The sequence below is a fragment of the Mesoplodon bidens genome (genome assembly GCF_964165515.1).
Source record: "Mesoplodon bidens genome assembly, chromosome: 14".
Taxonomy (NCBI): Eukaryota; Metazoa; Chordata; class Mammalia; order Artiodactyla; family Ziphiidae; genus Mesoplodon; species Mesoplodon bidens.
This window is the reverse complement of record NC_138170.1, coordinates 66,146,122-66,166,278: the sequence shown is the minus strand read 5'-3', so window position 1 is coordinate 66,166,278 and position 20,157 is coordinate 66,146,122. Positions and strand designations below refer to the sequence as shown.

At 51.7% G+C, this 20,157-nt stretch overlaps 1 protein-coding gene across 1 annotated transcript in view; it reads right to left on the bottom strand.

Annotated features, from left to right (window-relative positions):
* The window catches only part of ALK (ALK receptor tyrosine kinase), a gene marked incomplete at its 5' end in the record, with an annotated part of 708,017 nt that overhangs the window by 12,817 nt on the left and 675,043 nt on the right, over positions 1-20,157 (bottom strand). Inside the window, 9 exons of the mRNA XM_081254750.1 lie at positions 2,217-2,309; positions 6,251-6,348; positions 12,443-12,572; positions 13,966-14,030; positions 14,158-14,248; positions 14,946-15,132; positions 17,149-17,253; positions 18,216-18,368; positions 18,854-18,952. Coding sequence (XP_081110876.1) covers positions 2,217-2,309; positions 6,251-6,348; positions 12,443-12,572; positions 13,966-14,030; positions 14,158-14,248; positions 14,946-15,132; positions 17,149-17,253; positions 18,216-18,368; positions 18,854-18,952 — 1,021 coding nt within the window. The remainder of the gene's footprint in view (positions 1-2,216; positions 2,310-6,250; positions 6,349-12,442; positions 12,573-13,965; positions 14,031-14,157; positions 14,249-14,945; positions 15,133-17,148; positions 17,254-18,215; positions 18,369-18,853; positions 18,953-20,157) is intronic.

Genomic DNA, 20,157 nt, shown 5'->3' with positions numbered 1-20,157 from the left:
TGATGGGTTTTGTTTATTACAACTCACAATGCATAACATTACTCAACCTTATAAGTACTGTTCCTGATGATCCACGGTAATGCGAGATCCAAAATGGGAGAATTGAGGGCAGGGCTGGTGTCCTACTCTGGATCCTCCTCGGCACTCACACAGCATCTAATTCAATACAGGTGCTCGACATGGAACCCTCTAGGCAGCGGGCGGGAAGCTGCATGCCATAGCAGAGCCCCCAGGAGAGCACCTGGCTTCCATGGTATGAGGTGACTCACTAGTTTTTGTCACTGATGTCATTAATGCAAATGACTGATAAAAACTAATAACTGGGGCTTCCCTGGTGGCACAGCGGTTGAGAGCCCACCTGCCGATGCAGGGGACACGGGTTCGTGCCCCGGTCCGGGAAGATCCCACATGCCACGGAGCAGCTGGGCCCGTGAGCCATGGCCGCTGAGGCTGCGCGTCCGGAGGCTGTGCTCCGCAACGGGAGAGGCCACAACAGTGAGAGGCCCGCGTACCGCAAAAAACAAAACAAAACAAAACTAATAACTGAATTCATACCACTGTGCTCCCATGCCTGGTGTGTTATGGGAGGTGGCTGCCCACCAGCTGCCTAGATTAATTAATTACTCCAATAAACAGGAACTGAGTACTTAGTATGTGTCAGGTGTTCTGCCACATGCTGAGGACATAAATAAGTCATAGTCTCTCTCTTCCAAGGTATGGTTTAGTGGAAGAAACAGACAGAATCAACTGCAGTAAGAACAACACATGCGATGATGTAGGTATGTACGAAGCTCGACCAATGAAGAATGCATTTGTTCCACCCAAAGTGGGGGTAGAGTATAGGAGAAGTTTCTTGGGGGCGCTGTTGGAGCTGGAACAGCAAAGCAGCTCTTGAGGAAGACCATTCCTGACATGTGGTGTTGCGCGGTGCCTGTGGGAAGCCGGAGCTGTACGGAAGTTGGGAGGTGAAGCCTAGAGCTGGGGAACTGTCGGTGCTGAGGATGGAGAGGAAGGGCCAGATCATGTGACTCACTAAGTCTCACTGCAACATTTGTGTCTTAGAGCACAGGCTCTCCCGGGGTGCTCTGAGACAGGAGCGGAAGGAACGCTGAGACTCTGGGTGATAGAAGAGGGTGAAGTGGAGCATTACCAGGGTATGTGGTGGATACCAGTGGTAGATGACCATAGCTGAAAACATTGCTAACTCCTAATTTCCTATGTACTGCTGTCCTGTGGTAACAGGAGGCCATCAGCATTCTTACCCCACAGAGATTGTTTACCAGTTCCGTGGGAGGCCTTCAAGGTCTCCCTTATTCTCCAAAGACTGAAAGGTCTACATGACCATCCCTCCTCACTCTACCTCCAGATTAGGGAAGGTGTAATTAGTGACCATGCAAGGGAGTGACTTGCTCAGCTAATGGAGTGAGTCACTGTTGTAAATAATTAGACAAAGAAGAAACGGGAATTCCCTGGCAGTTCAGTGGTTAGGACTCTGTGCTTCCACTGCAGGGCAGGGGGCACGGGTTCAATCCCTGGCTGGGGAACTAAGATCCCCCATGCAGTGTGTCATGAACCAAAAAAAAAAAAAAAAAAAGAAGAAACTAGGGGTTGGGAAGAGAAGAGTGGGATAAAGTATAATAGAGTTTTTTTAATTAAAATTTATTTTATTTTTTAATGTAGCTTTAAGAATATGACAGGGAAAACGAAATGAAGCTGAGCTAAGTACCTATGGGCTTTGAAGTACACTCCTGTGTCTCCTGGTGTGAGAAAGGAAGAGCGATGAGCTGGGCCCAGTTTCCTGTCAGTTCTAAGGTGCTCTGGCCTGGGGTGACGGAAGCTAAGCCTGTTTAGAATTCCTGAGTATTGAGGAAAGGTGTTAAGTAAGTTAAAGTTTACTTAGGAACTTTTTCCATATCAAGTATCCAGGTTATTCCGTGTCTCAGAACATCCTAGGACTATAGAGTTGGAACCAGAAAGACAATCTAATTAACAGCTTAGTGTTAATTATTGCAGGCAGTGTGATCCTTGAATTAGCCCTTCAGGCATGAGCAATGATTAAGGCTTCCCATGTCCTGAAAAGGAACTTAATGACATTTTAGGTGGCAAGCTGACAAGGCACCAGGGATGCTTTAGGGCACAAGCAGCCTTGTCACACTCTCTTGAGGGGGTTAAGCTGAGGAGGTGAGCTCTGATGGGTGATGGCAGTCTTTACTCACCTGTAGATGTCTCGAGCCATTCCGAAGTCTCCAATCTTGGCCACTCTTCCAGGGCCTGGACAGGTCAAGAGGCAGTTCCTGGCAGCAATGTCCCTGGGAAGAAAAAAAAAGAGAAAATGCATTTTCCTTGAAAAGATAAATGTATAATATTCAGCACAAGGATTTTCACCTCCAATCTGAAGGTTCAGATAGTTCTCTTTTCTTCCCTGTAGTTCCTTTCTACATTATACTTCAGTATGAAAGAAATAGCTAAGCGATTTTAGGTCTCAGAACTAACAGGGAAATGGAAAAGGATTTGGGGAGATGATTGAAATGTTTAATGGGATAATAATAATGAAAATAACTATAATAGGAACTAGAAAATTGATTGGCCTTTTACTGTGTACTTAAGCATTGTTCTATGTGCTTCATATCTAATTCTCACAACTCTGTAAGACACAAGGTGCTATTATTATCCTTATTTTATCAAAAAAACTTAAGCTAAAAGAAGATAATAGAGGGACATAAGAAATGCGTTTGGCTTTAGGCTATTGTTCTGTACAGATTGCTGATTGGATTTTGCCGGTTGGATGAAGGAGTATTCTGGAACAGCATAATTTCCATGACCAGAATCAAGTAGGTCAAAGTATTCCTAAATATTTCTAGTTTTATTTTTTAATAAGCCATTATGATTTTTACATCCATGATTTTATCTAAAGACTTTGCTAAGCTCTATGCATCATAGCTATGTGGCCGAAGAATTGCTTCTTTCAAGTTAGAAAGTTATCTTGTCTTCTTAGTTGTTATGCTCCAGATGACCTATTCTCTTACAGGTAGCACACCTGTAAGCCTTGATCAGAAGCTTTCCAAGATTCATCAACTTCTACTCACTGACTGATAACCCATTCTTTTTTTTTTTTTTTCAGTACGCGGGCCTCCCACTGTTGTGGCCTCTCCCGTTGCGGAGCACAGGCTCCAGACGCGCAGGATCAGCAGCCATGGCTCACGGGCCCAGCCGCTCCACGGCATGTGGGATCTTCCCAGACCGGGGCATGAACCCGTGTCCCCTGCATCGGCAGGCAGACTCTCAACCACTGTGCCACCCATTCTTGACATGCATGTGGGGATTAAGGATGCAGCCAGAAGAAGTCTGGAATGGGTTTCTAATAACATTAAAGTCCTGGATGGGAAAAAAAAAAGTAATCCTTGGGGGGAACAGGTGGTGTTTTCACATTTTCAGTTGGTTTCATGAAGGTTCTGACCTTTGGCAGAGAAAGAAGGACATGGAGAATAAACAACTGGATAGTATTAAAAATAGGGTCTGGATAGGGCCTCATGGCTTAGGAGATCAGAACAATGGGTCAGGGTGGTAGATGGATGTCATTAATGCCACTGCCCTGATCCAGAAGGTTTAAGTTGAATTTCAAGGAGCAATGGTGCATAAAATGCCCTAAGGAAACCATAAAAGCATAACATATATGACATCAAGAAGAAGAAAAAAATAGTAAGAGATATAGCCACTGCTTCTCAAGAGAAATATAGTGAAATAGACCAGGAACAATATTTATGGATCCGGAAAGGTCTTTCCAATGATGTGCAGGGAATGGTTACTTAAAAAATTGACCTTGAATCTAATGGCAGGAAAGTAAATGTAACATCATAGAACACACCAAGAATTGGTAGAATGACACATATTTCTTGAAATGGCAATAAGGCATGTCCAAAGGAAAGAGATCTAATAGAAAAATGGGAGCATGTGGATCTGGTGAGGGAGTTCCACTCTGAATTCAGCAGGTGTGGGTGCATGGGAGTCTGCGAATCTTAAGGCAGACACTGGGTGGAGGAAAGAGAATTAAGGTAAACCTATTGGGGGAGTGTGCCACAGACCTCAAGCCAGTTAGAAGATGTAAAAGATGCTTTCTTCAAACCAATTACCTCAGAAGACAGCTTTGATCGAGATGGACAATTTCTGCTAATAGTCACCCTTTGCTTGTAAAGCAGATCATCTGATACATTATTGATTCAATCTTTGACAATTTCATTTCTCAAAAAAGATAAAAGGAGCAACAAACTATTACTCTGGGATCTAATTCTGACCTTCAGTAACTATTTACAGATATGGAAGCCTTAAGAGAATATGATCCTGTTATCTTATTATCTGTAATTACAGCACTGGATATAGTCAACATGTTATCATGCCTCTAGGAAAGCAGATTTCAAAACGTCAGAGGAAAGACGGATATGATCCCTCAGTCAGAGAATCTGGATGCTTGGTGACTAATGTGGGAGTGGAGATAAAAAGGCAGAAATGGGGACTTCCCTGGTGGTCCAGTGGTAAAGAATCCACCTTCCAATGCAGGAGATGCGGGTTTGATCCCTGGTCAGGGAACTAAGATCCCACGTGCTGTGGGGCAACTGGACCCATGCGCCACAACTAGTGAGCTCGCGTGCCTCAACTAGAGAGCCTGCATGCCACAAACTACAGAGCCCACGTGCTCTGGAACCCGTGCGACACAACTAGAGAGAGAAAAAACCTGCACGCCACAACGAGAGAGAAGCCCGTGCGCAGCAACGAAGAGCCCGCATGCCTCAACGAAGATCCCACATGTCGCAACTGAGACCCGAAGCGGCCAAAAATAAATAAAATAATAAATAAATCTTTTTTTTTTTTTTTTTTTTTTTTTAAGGCAGAAACGACCTCAGGGAGAAGTGAAGGGAGAGATCTGAAGTCACCAAGGTGACGGCACATGTTGCTCTCGGATGAGCCCAGATTTAGAGGACGTGGACAAAAGATGGAAAGATGGCTCTAGCCAAGGACTAATTCCAGAAAGAGTACAACCTTGTCATGTCTGAACAACAATAAAGCCCAGAGCTGAGATTTATGGAAAGTTGTGTACACACTAACCAGGGCAAGAAAAACAATGGCGGGGTTGGATGAGAACGGAAAGAACTGAGCCCGGCTTCTCCTTCACTTCTGTTATTTCTATCAAGCACAGTGATCTGCAAGCTGGAAAGGCTGAAAATCAAGAGGAAGATCTGAAGATCAAAATGATGACGCGACAGTCAAAGGATGAGCTGGTGTGAGCTTCTCGCCTTGTTTCAGGAATGGTTTGGGGAAGCGAGGCCAGTGTATTTCTCGATCTTCAACCGCCCCCCGTTTTTATTCGGGCAGGAGGCACAGCTTGTTATCTACCTACACGCTTCTCTATTTCTAAACTCATACACATTCTCTCATTTTCTACGTTGTATTACATATTCTAATTATTAGGAACATGTCTTATACTCTTTGATGGGTTAATGAATGTTTATTAGTTCACCAGGTTGTTATTTACTGAATTAGAAGCCAGTGGTTAGGAAGAGCTTTGCAAAGAGCCTAACAACCTACTTGACTTTTCAGGTTTCAGAATCAAAGCTGTCTGCTGAGAAAGCCATCAATGGCCACATGGAAAGAAATACGTGTCATCTCTCATGTCTATAGCATTACACATGGACTTGATGTACCAATGCAAACACCATTTAAACACAAGGATCATATAGAGTAGAAGAAATGAAGTACAGAGGTGGAGAAAATAATCATTATTTTTCATTTCAGAGGATTTTAGAAAAAAAATAATTTATCCAATAAACATTTATTGTGCCCCACTATGTGCCAGCGATACGAAGGTGAATAAAACAGGGTCCTTGCCTTCGAGTTACCCATAGTCAAATATGTGAAAATATAAACTCCTTAGACTTCCCTTAAGGAGCCCAGTTTTCTAGATATGGAAACGTTCACATGATCTAGGACTTGACACAGGCAGGAGTCGCTGCAGGGGGTCAGGTATAGCTCCTGTGGGTCTCCAGTGCTGGTATGGATGTTTTATGATCCCACTTTACATATGGGCCAAATGAAGCCCTGGTAGGGTAATAACCATCTTAAAGACAAACAAAGCTGAACCATCCAAACAGCTTTGGAGAGAGAACTATTGCTCTGCTCTGAAGGCGCGATCTGGGCCCCTGAGACATGTAGGGAGGCGTACAGAAGGAGAGGGGAGAGCAAGGTCACTTAGCCTCACCGGTGGATGAAGTGATTTTCCTCCAGGTACTGGCAGCCACAGGCGATGTCCCGAGCCACGTGCAGGAGGTCCAGCATGGCCAGGGAGGAGGGCTGATTCTGTGGAAGACGGAAGTGACCAGCTGATGAGAAGCTCTTGGGGGAGAGAAGATCTGAAACACTCGCTTCCCATGCTTGCTAGGAGGCCAAACAGGTGCACCACCCCCAGGGTCTCAGCCCTGGCTGCACATTCGAAATCACCTGGTGGCTTAAAAAATGCAGATGCCTGGGCCTCAGCCCAGACCAAAGACTCCATCTCTGCAGGTGGGCGCAACATTTACAGGGTCGCAGCTCCCAGATGAGTGGGGCTGGAGCCCTAAACCACAGGAACGGGGACGGGCAGACGTCCCGCCCCTTTGCATTTTTTCTGCCCATTCTTCCACCTCAATCTTCATAAACATTTGGATCCCCCAAACGTACAAACAGGCCTGTGAGGAAATCAAGGGGGCTAATGTTGTTTTAGAAATGCTCTAGTTAAATGCTTAAAAATATTTTTAAAAAATTGATTTTCTTCCTGAAGACCTAGACCTGAAGTGGATTGAAAAAGGAAAGCTTCCAGAAAATGATGGGCAGCTGAAGAGCCATCTCCGGCTTTTCTGCATGAATTCTCTTTTGTGCAAAAGTTGCTGCCACCCCCTCACCCCCGCTGCCCGCGAGATGCACCCCGTCTTTGCCTCCCCGCAGCCTGGTGGAGCCCCAGGAAGTCTTTTCTGAGGGCTGTGCCCTCCTTGGTGTCTTTTAAATTCCTAAACCCCCAAGTCTGCAGCAACACGTCGTCATGCAGTGTCACATTCACTGTGCTCTTCTGTGCCTATTTTACCAGGTCCCCAAGGAAACTTCGAGGCACCGGAGGCAGGGCCTTCAGCGTCCACTTCCGTGGTCTCCAACACGACCCTTAGCTCGCTGCCATGGTTCAGTGAACAAGGGGGTTCGTTGGTTGATTACAGCGGAACTAGGGTTTACCCAGATGCCGGCCACAGATCAGGGCCTCCCCGGGACTCCTTGGAGAGATAGCAGGGGTCTGAAGGAGGCAGAGAGGAGTTTGTCTAGGGCATGCTTCAATTCTGGGGGTGACGACTCAGGGAGGGGAATAGTCTCTGCCCATGGACCATTGGGCAGTGCCTTACATGCAACAGAGCAAGTCCCAGGACATGATCTCCTTTGATGCAACATCCCGCATGGTCGGTAGGGAAGAGAGGTTACCTCTGTATTAAAGATGAGAGGGCCGAGGGCTCAGAGAGGCTCAGGTCACACAGTCAACAGGGTGGAGCCGAAACTGCCCTGAACTGGGCTTTAAGGATCTGGGTTGGGGGAAGTAGGATTCTAGGAGTTAAAACTGAGTTTCTCGGGAGAGCGTGTCCGAGAAGGGCCGGAGTACCCATGGGCACAGCGCACGGTACCCAAGTGAATACAGATGCAGCACACAGATGCCATGAGGGCACATTTCGGTGCTCGGTTGAGCTGAGCTGGGCTTCATCCTGCTCGTCCCTTATTGGCTGTGTGACCTGGGGCGGACGGCTTTGCCTCTGTCCAAGCCACCGTGTCCTGGTCTGTGAAATCAGCATGACAGGCCTCACTGGATTGTTAGGAGCACCTACAGTCAGAGGCACAGAGTGAGTGCTTCATAGAGGAATCTGCAGTTATGGAGGGGGCTACTCCTGGAGGGTGCTGTGGGGTCTTGGGAAATGGCTCTTGTGTTAGGCTTCTCCCGGGACCTTGTCAGGCTGAGAAGTATTGGGCAGTGTGAGAGACAGTCCCCTTTTCCTGGGGAAAAGGAAAGTAATATACTTCCAAGGGGAATATGCAGCCATCTTGCTATAGCATTAGAACAATCTTTTCTCTCTCTTTCTTTCAAATTGCTTTCTGTTCCTGCTAAAGAGGACCCAGTCCTAGCCCCCCCGGGGTCTCTTTGTGTCTTAGCCCCCTTCACTCAGGATGCAAGGACCACTGTCGTCTCAAATGCTCCATGAGTCTGGTGTGCTGCAGGGACTAAACCTTCCCACGCATTAACCCACGGGCCGGGATTATCTGGGCTCCCTGTCTTTGGCTGCTCAGAGCAAATTAACTACACAGCTAATCAGTCTGCACAGAAGCAGATAGTCAGTAACCCGTGTGTGTGTGTGTGTGTGTGTGTGTGTGTGTGCGGTGGGGGAGGTGTGGATGCTGTGGCAAAATCGATCCTTAAAACTAGCAGTGCAGAGCATAGCCAGTGTGCTCAGTGTCATTTATATCCATCCTGCGCAAAGAAGGACTTGGAACCAGGGTTTTTCCCCCTATTTGCCACTGAATGCGGCACTTCCTTTGGCAACTCGGGCAGTCATGGTTATGGGTGTATCCTGCCCAGTACTCAGAGAGGATTTTGTCCAGTATTTCCCAAAGCAGGCTGTGGGATGGAATTCAATCAAACAGGCATGGGAATTCCTGGGTTAAATAGGTTTCTTTATCACAGGAATTATCAGAGTCTTTACTATACGCTAATGTGTGTTGAGAATCAATAAGAGAGGAGTCTGCGTGGCTCTGAAATTTGCTTGACCAAGGAATTCTTTTGAGCATGTGTGTGTGAGTGTGTAGCACCTCAGGGTAGCGGAGTTCCCTTCAGGGACACTATTTTGACCAATATCCTACTTTTACATGGGAGAAAAGAGGCCCACTGAAGTGGAATAATTTCTTTGCTCACAGTTTCTGAGGGGCTATTTCCAAAGGCTAATGTATACACTAATAAAAGACAGAATGATATTGATATCTATCCCTTCCTTAAGTAGCTTCTTCATTTAGAGATGAAGGGTCACAGGACATGGGGGAGGAACTGTTTCACCAAGTGAAAAACAGACTAGGGATATATTTTAAAATGGACACATGTGAGGGTAAGAGGGAAAGATGAAAGGAAGAAGCAAAGAATGCAGGCAGGGGACACAAAATATTTAAAGTGGCAAAAATCCATTTTGAAAAGTGATGAGATGTGAATGGTGCTGGGCCCTCATATTCCTGGCTCCTGACATGGCTGAGAAAATACCCCTCCACGCATTTTGGAGGCAGCATCGGTATTTGGCAAAGTTGAAGCCAAAGATGAAAACCTAAGCATTAGTTGCAATCAGAGGTTCTCACCTCTGTGCTGTTCACCTCTGACATCCAAGAAGCCGTCTTGTACTGAGCCTCTTCTCTACAGCCATTACCTACAGTATTACCATGTTCTAAACAGCTATAGACACTATGGCGGTCAATGACCGCCACCTTGAATAAAGAGATTACTGACTCCTTAATGGTCTTTGTCATTATTGATAGAATCAACTGATATTAAAAGACAGCTACTAGCCTACAGCTGGCATATATGAAACCCTCAATAAAAATTTGTTCAATAAAGAGAGCATCTGCAAAATTATTTTGACATTAAAAGGGTCCTTCCTTCTTGAGGAGGTGGGGTCCTGGGACCAAACGATGCTTTCCTCTGTACCCATGAACTTCACTTCCATGACAGACATGGTTGGCCCAGGTACCCATTCTGTCCTCTGAGTCTGTATGTCCATCATCACTTCCTGTCCTTCTATCCTGATGGCCCATGGAGCCACTGAGCCCCAGGGATGGCAGGAAGTGAGCACAGAGTGCTCGTCTGATTCTGAGTGCCCAGCCGGGTGCCTGCACGCAGCAGGTCATCATCAGGTAAGCCCGGAGAGACTCAAGGACTTCAAACAAGTGAATCAGGTGGACTTCAGGCCTTTGAATCCAGTGAGTTCCACAGCCTGGAGGCACAACTCTGCCCACCCTCTCCTCAGGGTGTGTATCTCTCCAGCCCTGATGTCCATCAGCCAGTCCCTCCCTTCTTCATCACGTGTAGGATTTGCTGATATTAGCCCCCTCGGTCCACTTCTAAATCGCACTCCTTTCTCACAGTCAACCTGACCCCCACTCCACTAAGCTGGATTTTGTGGTTCTGAGAATCATGCAGGACACCCAGCAACCTCCTCCCCACCTCCCTACCCCTTCCACCCACAGCCGGAAGTTGCTGCGACAAACACATTTGCACGGGGTCACTCTGGAGGCTGTGATCCGACATTTTAAATCACCCACCATGGGCAGTACCTCGGGAACGACCAGCTCACCTGAGACGAGTGGGTGTGTAAAGGGGTAAGGAGGAAGACAGGGGTGCTACCAAGACCTGGGGGCACGGTTGGCAGGGAGAGCCACACAGAAGAGCAGGGTCAAGGGTTAACGGGCAGATTTGGTTGGGGGGATCCTGACCCTTAGAAGTGTCTCTCCCAAGTGGAGCCGACCTTCTGCTGGCTGTGGGCATCCCTCGGGCCGTGCCTGCAGCTAGAGGTCAGAACTTGGCAGCACGCTCCTGCTCTGAGCCTCCTTGGGGTGGCACTGGGGCTAGAGGTGGTGGGAGATATCAGTGATCTGCCTTTCCTTGCTGGTGCTTCGTTCTTTGAGATGACATTCAAATCCTCTTTCATCATCAAGGGAGAGAGATACCTTTGCCTGCAAGTCCTCGGACTTGCCAAGTGAAGGGTTCCCAGATTCCCTTTACAAGGAGGTCACAATACTTTCTTGTCCTCAAGCCCCAGGAATCTCCAGTGGGAAAGCCAGAGCTATGCCTCTGCCCAAAGTGTGATACCATGTGTTCCCTGTTTGACGTCTGCCAGAGGCACTGCTTCCCAGCACTCCTCGGCCTTGCTGGGTGCTGGTGGGAAAGCCAAGGCTGGTGCCCAGACCTGGCAGAGATGCCTGCATAGCTGGCGGCATTTGCTCTGAACAACTCACCCTCCCCTTGGCACTCAGGGCTTCTCAAAGGGGACCATCAGGATAAACAGCACAGCAGGCTGGAGAGAGCATGGAATCAGGAGCCACCAGACCTGAGCTCTAGTCCCAGCTCTCTCACTTCCTGTGTGCCTCGGCAAGTCACAGGACCACCCTGAGCCACTGTTTTCCCATCTCCAGAATGGGGTGAGATCTGTACCATCTACTTCATAGGGTGGTTGTGAGAAACGTGAAAACTCTGGGGAGGAGGGCGATAATGCAGATGAGGATTATCATGAGGTGGGGTTAGTTCTCTCTCCCCCTCCCCCAGCCCCCTTCTTCCTGCCAGGTGTGCTCAGGTGCATACACACTCATCTTCTCAAGGAGTTAGAGCGGATTCCTCTTAGATGCTGAGAGAGGTCACCCAGAGGAACAGTGTGGAGGCTCCTAAGGATGCGGTTTCTAAACTGAGCCTGAGTGAAGGCGTGGACTGGAGTAGGCCTGACCTTCCGAGGTTTCCGCCGCCACTTGGGGTCCTCGTGAGGGGAGTGTTCCGTCCTGGTCTTGCTGTGGCAGAGCGGTTGTCAGTCTTTCTCTGTTTTCCTGGGGGTGGGGAGGGTACAGGTCTTCCCCGTGGTCCTCACAGTCCAGTGGCAACTACAGGAAGGCAGGTCCTAACTCAGGGGTCTGCTCTGCGCCAGTTTCCAGGGTCCAGGCCTCTTGAAGACCCCAGCAGTGACAGGAATGGACAGCTGGACTCCGGGCTCGCCCAGTGTGCTGTGTTTTATAAATTTTCTCTGTCCGAGATGTTCTAGCCTAGCCTGAGGAGTTCATGTTGCAGATGCTGAGGTTAGAGGGGGTTGGCTGCCCTAAGCAGGTTGTCTAATGGCCAATCAGGGCTGGGCGTGGGTGGGTCCACTTAGGTTTCTTCACTCCCCCTAGCTCTAGCCCTTTAACCATAACATGTATGCAGCACCTTCCTAAACACCCCAGCACTCTACTTTGATAGTAAAACTACAAGGTCAGGATGTCCGCATTTGAGAGATGAGGACAGTGGGGTTCAGAACGGGTGGATGCAGAGTGACCTGCCCCAAGTCAGTGGGTTGAGTGAGTGACACAGCCGGCATGAAAGTCCCCCCCCGTGCTTGTCCCTAGTTTTGGTTTTCCACAATCAGCAGGCCATAAAAATAGGTACAGCCTGGAGAAGCTGTTGCACAAGCCTTGCACGGCTCCCTGGGGCTGGGCGCAGCCGTCAGCCGCCTTCTGTCCCCTCTCTCCCGCCTTTCCCCCAGATCCCAGCCATGGGCCGACTCCCTCGGTCCCGCTGAGTATGTTGCTTCCCAGGCTGCCCACCCTAGCTCCTTCCTCCCCCTGCTCCGTCCCCCGGCACAGCTACTGAGAAAGGCTGGTTCTCACTCACCGGGCGAGGGCGCGTCTCTCGGAGGAAGGACTTGAGGTCTCCTCCCGCCATGAGCTCCAGCAGGATAAACCGGGGCAGGGCTTGCAGGCTGACCCCGATACAGCGCACGATGTTCTGGTGGTTGAACTTGCTGCAGAGCAGAGGGGAGTAACCGAATTTAACTGAGCTGAGCCTGGGAAAATCTTAAGTGGGCAAAGCCGGGCACAGACTTCTGCTTTCAGAAGCCACATTTTGTAAATGCTTTCTGTAAATGCGGGAAGCAGGGGTCCCCGGCTGGGCCTAAGCAGAGGATAATCCGGTGGCTGAGCAGCTGGAAGAACCAGAGGGCGGGTCTGGCGGGAGTTCAGTCTGCTTGAAAGAACTTGCTTGGGGGTGAGGGGGTGGCGGAGGAACTTGGGTGAGAAGGTGGGGCGGGGGGAGAGGAGGGCTTCGAGGCTGGGGCGTGGACGGCTGGCCAGGATTCACGTTTGGGGTTTGGGTTTTCAGAGGAAGGCCTCAGGCGGAAGCTGCAGGAACTGCTTCCCCAAGGGACTGCACGAGACCTGCCAGGTGACCGTGTGTGGAAGAGAACAAGGAAGAGGGCCACGGATCCCACTGTGGGCTCCTCGTGGGGGCTGTGAGATTCAGGTTTTCTTGTTAACGTGATCCTAGCGGGACACGTGAGGCAGCGGGGCCAGGGAACTCCACGTGGGCGCACGCGTGCAGAGGTGACACACGGGGGGACTGTACACCCAAATATAATGCTGCTTAGTTACTGCCAAGTAGGGAGATGGAGTGACTTGGGTCTCCTTCCGTCTACTCTTCTACTTTCCAGGTTTTATTCAATAATCACATATTACATGCTCAATCAGAAAATGCGTCATTTTTAAAGCAGGAGCTGAGCCTGCTGCTATCCTCCTATGGACCCAGCGCACCACACACACTGCTCTGGACTCGTTCCCTCTGCCACTTCTGTCAGGGGCAGACCTCGGGCCGCCCCCGCCTCCAGGATGTTTGAGGTTCCCCAGGGCACCAGGAGGCCATGAGCCTGGCCAGACCTCAAGGTCCACCATCTGCTGTCAGAGCCCCGGACACTGAGACTCCCAGCGGGGGGCCCCAGATCCACCAACTGAAGGGTCAGGCCAGCTGGGTGGACCAGGGCGGGCGCCTTCCATCACTTGGGGGGCCATTTCCTTTACATGAGAGCTGAGAGCTGGGGTTGGCAAAGCACCTGGATTGTATCTTCTACTGTCAACAACCAGCATGCTCTGTTTCTTAAGAAAAGGGGGAAAAGAACCAGTTGGTGACACAGGGATGCTGATTGAAGGCGGAGTGATATCGATTGGATTCTTTTTCTAAGACAGCCATCTGGGGGCTGGTTCCACTCTGGTAAGGCGTGCTAAGAATTTACGGAGTCTCCTGTTGGAGAGGGAGGGGTACGCTGCAGGACAACCCTGTTTCCCTCAGAGATGTGCCTGTTAGAAACATCTCGTGTCCCTTACAGGCTTGGGGCAGTGGTGTGGGGTGTCTCCCTGTGTCATTACCTGATGATCAGGGCTTCCATGAGGAAATCCAGTTCGTCCTGTTCGGAACACACCTCAGGCAGCGTCTGGGCACAGAAGGGAGGGTGGGAAGGAGAAGGAGGCTGTGAGCCGCAGAGGTCAGAGGCTGTCAGCAGAGCCACACTTACAGAGACCCCTGGCCAAGGTCAGGCCCACAGGGGAGCCGCCTCTTACCTTTACAGCCACTTGCAGGGGGCTCGGGTCGCTGGGCATTCCAGACACCTGACCTTCATACACCTCCCCAAACGCGCCGTGGCCCAGACCCCTGTTCAGAGAGAAGGCGGATGAGACAGGGGCACATTTAGTGGACGCACACGGGAGCCAGGGGGTCACGCACACCCTCAAGGGTAATGCCCTCAGTCTGGCTTTGCTCGTCGGTCCTGGGCCTCCATTGCTTTACCCGACAAGAAAGTTTCCAAGCCAGGATTCAGGACACTGGCTGGACATTCCTTCTGTGAACACTTACTGAGCCTCTAATATTTGCCAGGGACCTAGAGGGGACTAAGACTAAGTCCCCTAGAGGGGACTAAGGCTAAGCCTGCCAGGGAGGCTTGTGCTCCCTGGGGCCGGGGGTGAGGGGCATAGACAGCTGGCGGACACCCCCTGGAGTGTGCTTGGTGAATGACAGACACGTGCACAGGGTGCTCTGGGAGCAGGGCCTGGGGAGGGGCACTTGGGTGGATTTTGAGGGGCGCCCCATTCCTCCCATCTAATCCTCCTCTCATTGTACCAACCCCATGTGTATATGGGGTGTTGAACAAGCAAACACCCCCCACAATGGCCCGGAACACTGAACCTTCTCCCCCTGCGGGGGGCTGGGGGTGCCCCGAGGGGTGGCTCTACTGGCTTCTTGCTGCCGGAAGAATTCGTGGTGCAGGGATGACATCCGGCCCCCTGGAGCTCTCCCTTCCCTGCCTCCCCCACACCCCCCGCTGCCCCCCAGGACAGTGATGGGCACTCACCGGATGAGGGTGATGTTTTTCCTGGGCACCTCTTTCAGGTCACTGATGGAGGAGGTCTTGCCGGCAAAACAGTAGTTGGGGTTGTAGTCGGTCATGATGGTGGAGGTGCGGAGTTTGCTCAGCTTGTACTCGGGGCTCTGCAGTTCCATCTGCATGGCTTGCAGCTCCTGGTGCTTCCGGCGGTACACTGCAGACACATGGAGGTCAGCGCAAGGTGGCCCGGGCCAGGCAGCCAGGCCACCTCCTCCAGGAAGCCTTCCTGGATCTCCAGCTCCTCCACAGGGATCTAAATCTTTCCACCACACTTAGTCATACCAACAAAATGATTACAGATGTGAAAGCGCACCTTTAATTGAAAGATGAAAGTAAATGTAAAGCTTAAAATCATATGAATGGAAAACATTTAATTGTATCATGCAGGGGCAGAGGCACATTAGCTTGGGTCCTCTGAGAAGCAGACCCAAGACAGGATTAAACATGCAAGGATTTTATTAGCGGAAATGCCTGTGAGAGATAATTGGGAGGGAACCCAGGAAGGCTGGGAAGCCACCATATGGTGCTGAAAGTCTGACCCCATGTGAAGGACAGGGTGAGGGAAGGTTGAGCAAAGACCCTAGACGGCCATTCAGTCTAAAGAAGTTCCAGCAAGGCTCTTGCTAGGTTCTGGATCCCAAGTCGGCTATTAGAGGAGTCCCGTGTCTCCAGGAGGGGGCCTGCCTTAGCAGCTCTGCTCTGCCCAGGCGCTGGGTGGGGCAAGCATGGCAATGGATTTGGGAGTACAGCTGGGGTTCTTGGTCACCTGTGTTTCCTACAGTTGAAGAACCGCCAAGCCACATAGCTGGAGACCGTCACAGAGTGAAAGGTCTCTAAACTGGGTCTAAGCTGGTGCCTGAGGACCTGAGTTCTAATTCTGCCTTTTGTTACTTACAAGCTGTGACACTGACAAGTGACACGTGACCTCTTTGGATCTCAGTCTCCTTCTCTGTAAGCAGGGACCATAACTCCTGCCCTGTCTCCTAAAGCCCCACTCCCCATCCCCTAGGTTTGTGACAATGAAATGAATTCACCAACATAAAATGGTTTTGGAGGGAATTTCCTGGCGGTCCAGTGGTTAGGACATGGTGCACTCACTGCCGGGGTGTGGGTTCAATCCCTGGTCAGGGAACTAAAATCCCACAAGCTGTGCAGTGCCACGAAAAAAAATAAAGAAAGAAAGGAAGGAAGGAGGGAAGAAAGAAAGAAGGAGGAAAGAAAGAAAGGAGGAAAGAAATGGTTTTGGAAAGTTCTAAACAGCTCTCCCAGTACAAGTGACCACTGTCACTGTTACTGCTACGTGTGAGAACATTCTATATATAAGGCAGACAGGGCCATGGGAGGTGATTCACAGGGCAGGGCCAGGCCAAGTGAGTCAACTCCTGTGCGCTCAGTTCCTCCACTGTGAAATACGCCAACCGTGATCCTAGGGTTCTTTGAGGGTTTGGTGAACTAAAATGTGTCAGTCACTCATCGTGTGGTAGGTGTGCAACCAGTTAGCTCTCATCATCCTGCTCTTTGCAGGATGGCATCGTGGGGATCACATTAGCTGCCACCTCCCTGTCCACCCCAGATTCCCTGCCTTCGAGGGGCTGGCCTGCAAGTGCTGCCCGGAGCTGAGCCTTTCCTTCTGCTTCCCCTCAGGTCCCTGCCCACCTGTCCCGGGCATTTCCAGCAGGGAGAGCCTGGCTGGACCACGCAGAGCCCTCTGCGACCTGCAGGTCATCACCCCTTGGCTCATGGGCCTAATGGGAAACACTCAGAAACCAGCTCTGCATTCTCTGTGTGGGGTGGGGAAGGGCGGGCTGGAGGCGTGACACAGGAAGCGTGCCAGACTAGAAGAGCCCGCTGAAGCCCAGGTCTGATGAGAGCTGAAAGGGAGGTCTGGGGTGGGGCTGACATTTAGCGTTCTGAAGGGTGCCCCCTCCTTGAGCAACCAGGAGGCTATGCCCAGGGCTGAGGTTCAGAGTCGGGGGCTCCTAGGAACCAGGGATGTGCAGGGGGGTGGAGTGAGGGGGCCTTCTGTTTTGGCTTGGCTTGGGCTGCACTCATCACTACCCACCCAGAGTGAAACCTCAGCATCCATGGCACAGCCTGAGATGCTATTCTGTTCTGCCAGATCTGCCTTCCCTGCCCCGCTTTGAAAGTGCTGGGGCTCTGGGACACTCACCGATCATGATGCCAGAGAAAGCCAGGACGAGGGCGGCCACGAGGGCAGAGGTCACGACGGAGAGGATCAGCGAGAGTGGCAGGTGGGGCTCCGGGGTGGGCGACACTGGAAGACAGGTCCCCACGGGGCACCGATGACCACACGGATTCTCCTCTGAGCTGGCCCCAAGTCAGAAAGACCCTCCCCAGCCTTGGACACCTGGACCACAATCCTTTTCAGAGGACCAGGGCATGAAGCAGGTTTGTCCTGGTTTTACAACTTTCAACAGTAGCTTTTGTGGGGAGGGAATATGTAAAAGGGATAAATATCAAAATCTGGACATTGACCCAAAACATCAAATGTGCATGACAGGATGAGGATGAAAGGTGAGCCAACAGTGGCTGGAGAAGAGATTCAGGCACCTTAGATGACTACAAACTCAGTACGACCCAGCGACAGAGTGTCCCGGTCAGTTAGACTCTAGAGGCTGAATTGATTCTCTGTCCGCGAGTGCTCCGGACCCGGCGCATGGGAGGGAGGGCCTGGGTGCACACTGGCATCAACCACACTGAGGCACCGTGCCTGGGCCCGGACACTGCATTTCACAAGGGACGTTGACAACTGGAACACCAGGATGGGAAGGAGGCATAAACCTGTGTCCCATATGAATGGATGGAAATAGATGGGCAGTGCTGTGTTCAGACGCTGCGCCTGAAGGGCCACTGTGAGCAGGGAGCCCGGGAGTGGAAGCTGGAAGGAACAGGTCTGGCTCTGTGACGCCCCGATGGGACACTGTGCCTTAGGAGTACTGAGGTCCCTGGTGCTGGGGTGGCCAGTGGAGATGGGCCGGTCCCCTGGTGGGGATGTTGGGGTCGCATCCGGGATTAGGGGTGGGACTAGGTGACTTGCGACTCCTTCCCGAGCCGTGACCCACCTTTCACACACAGGTCCCTCTACCCATCAGCAGAGCACTGGTGCTGGGGGCAGACAGGGGTGTCAGGAAGTTTACAAAACTGCATCTGAGGTGTCCCAGAACCAAAGAAACCAGCTGTGGCTCAAGCTCTGGGCTCCCTCCCCCACCCCCTTACCTATGCAGGAGACACCATCCTCGGCCAGCACTGTCCCGTGGTCGCAGAAGCAGATGACCCTGTGGCTCTCGGGGTCCATGTGGCACTCATCTACCTCACAGTGGCTGCAGTTCAGGTAATGCTTAATATTCACTTCCCCATGGCCCTCCATCACTGGTGAGAAGGAGGGAGGGTCAGCCTCGGGCGGAGGCCGCCCTGCACCCCACCCCCAGGCTCTGCACTCTGTCTGCAGCTGGTCAGGGAGGGTTCTCTGGTCCCTGCTCCTACGTCCCATTGCCACTGGGAGTGCTGCCTGTGCAGGAAAGTCCACAGTGCATCTGGTGAGGGGAACTCAGACAGAGGACAGGCAGGCAAGTGGGAGGGTCCACACGAGGGTCACTTAGGTTGGCTGCTACAGGTACCGGGCCTATTACTGTTGCATTTTCTAGGGCTGGCCAGTCTTCTCCTTCTGTGTCCAAATCAGATCACGCATCCTGATTTCCAGAAAACTTGGTGAGATGACCACTAAGAAGGCTTGCCCGCAAGGGACCCACAATCACACCTTTGTGTCCTGGACTCACATCAGTAGCCCTGGAGTTTTAGCTGGGAGGGTGAACTGGCTTAAGGAAGCTGGTTCTGCCACCTGGCAGAGGGGGTACCTTTTAAAGCCGGGGTGTACAGGATGCCTAGTGGATTGATGAAGGAAACCCCATCCTCCCCGTCCATCTCGGGGTCATTGTTGGAGGCTGCATTGCCACCTGTGGCAAACCAGAGGAGAGTTTAACGCAGAGAGGTGGGTGCCCAAGTCTGGACACACGTGCGCATCAGCAGGGCAAGCAGCGGGGTCAGGGAGGGGCCTCGAGGGTGGGGTGGTGGGGAGGGAAGGGAGGCTCAGGGCACAGGGGCTGCACTTGGGGCTCGGCTCAGTAGAAGCCTGGTGTGTGGGCCACTTTCTCCTCCAGGTCCGGGCCAGCTCCTGCTGGGGGGTCTCCACCACTCTGCTGGCCCCCTACCAGGAAGCAGTCCATGTTAGCAAGAGTTGGAAGAGTTCTAGTCTCCCCAGACTGGGTTGGCCCCTTGGCCCCTCTTCAGGACTGGCCGGGCAGTAGCACCGAGGAGTGGCTGTCCTGTCCCATCCGGTCAGGGTTGGGGCAGGGGGGATGGGCCCCTGTGCCTTTAGGCTCCTGTCCCTCCTTTCAGTGGGGGTTGGGTAATCTTTGGGCTCCTCCCCTTGGGCTCCTCCCACCCACCCCCCGCTTGGAAAAGAAGAGCATCTGGTCAACACAAGCATCTCACACACAGCGTAAAGCAAAACACGGACAGCACATCACAGCGCGTGCATGCATTGTGTCCTAGTCTGTGGGGATGCTTCTCAGCTTCAGAAGGCTCTTCTGCTCTGCTCTGAAGCCCAGAGGAGAGCTGGGGCCAGGGGCCAGCTGCTTGCTGAAGGGCTGGGCTGGGACTGCCCGCAGCTGCCCTCAGGACAAGCACCCATCAGCAGGGGGAATGGCGCCCTTCTGGAAGCTGGCGGGCTGGGGCAGGAAAGAGAGTGTGGGGAGTCCATGAGGCCAGAAGCTGCACACCAGGTCCTCAGGGAGCGGGCTTGGCAAGGACTCGGGCCAGGCCATCCGAAGGGAGGCACAGGGTAGAGGAGTCTGGCCTCCAAGGCTCTCAGGCCAGTGCGTCCTTGGGGGAGGCCCAGAGAAGAGGCTGGGGAGCCAAAGCCCCTTTATCATTGGCTTTGGGGGAGATCAAGAATCATACGGGATCTTGACGCTGTCCTATCGAAACCTCGAGGCAGGATGCTGGCTCGAAAGCCAACACCCTGCCTCTGGCTCGTCTGGTGGGGCTGGGAGGAAGGCGTGCACGGTCACATCACAGTCCACACTGGGGGTGGGCCAGGGGCGTGCAGGCAGGGGCCGGGGAGAGGACAGGGAGGTGAGGTGCCTAGGACTAAGTGGGG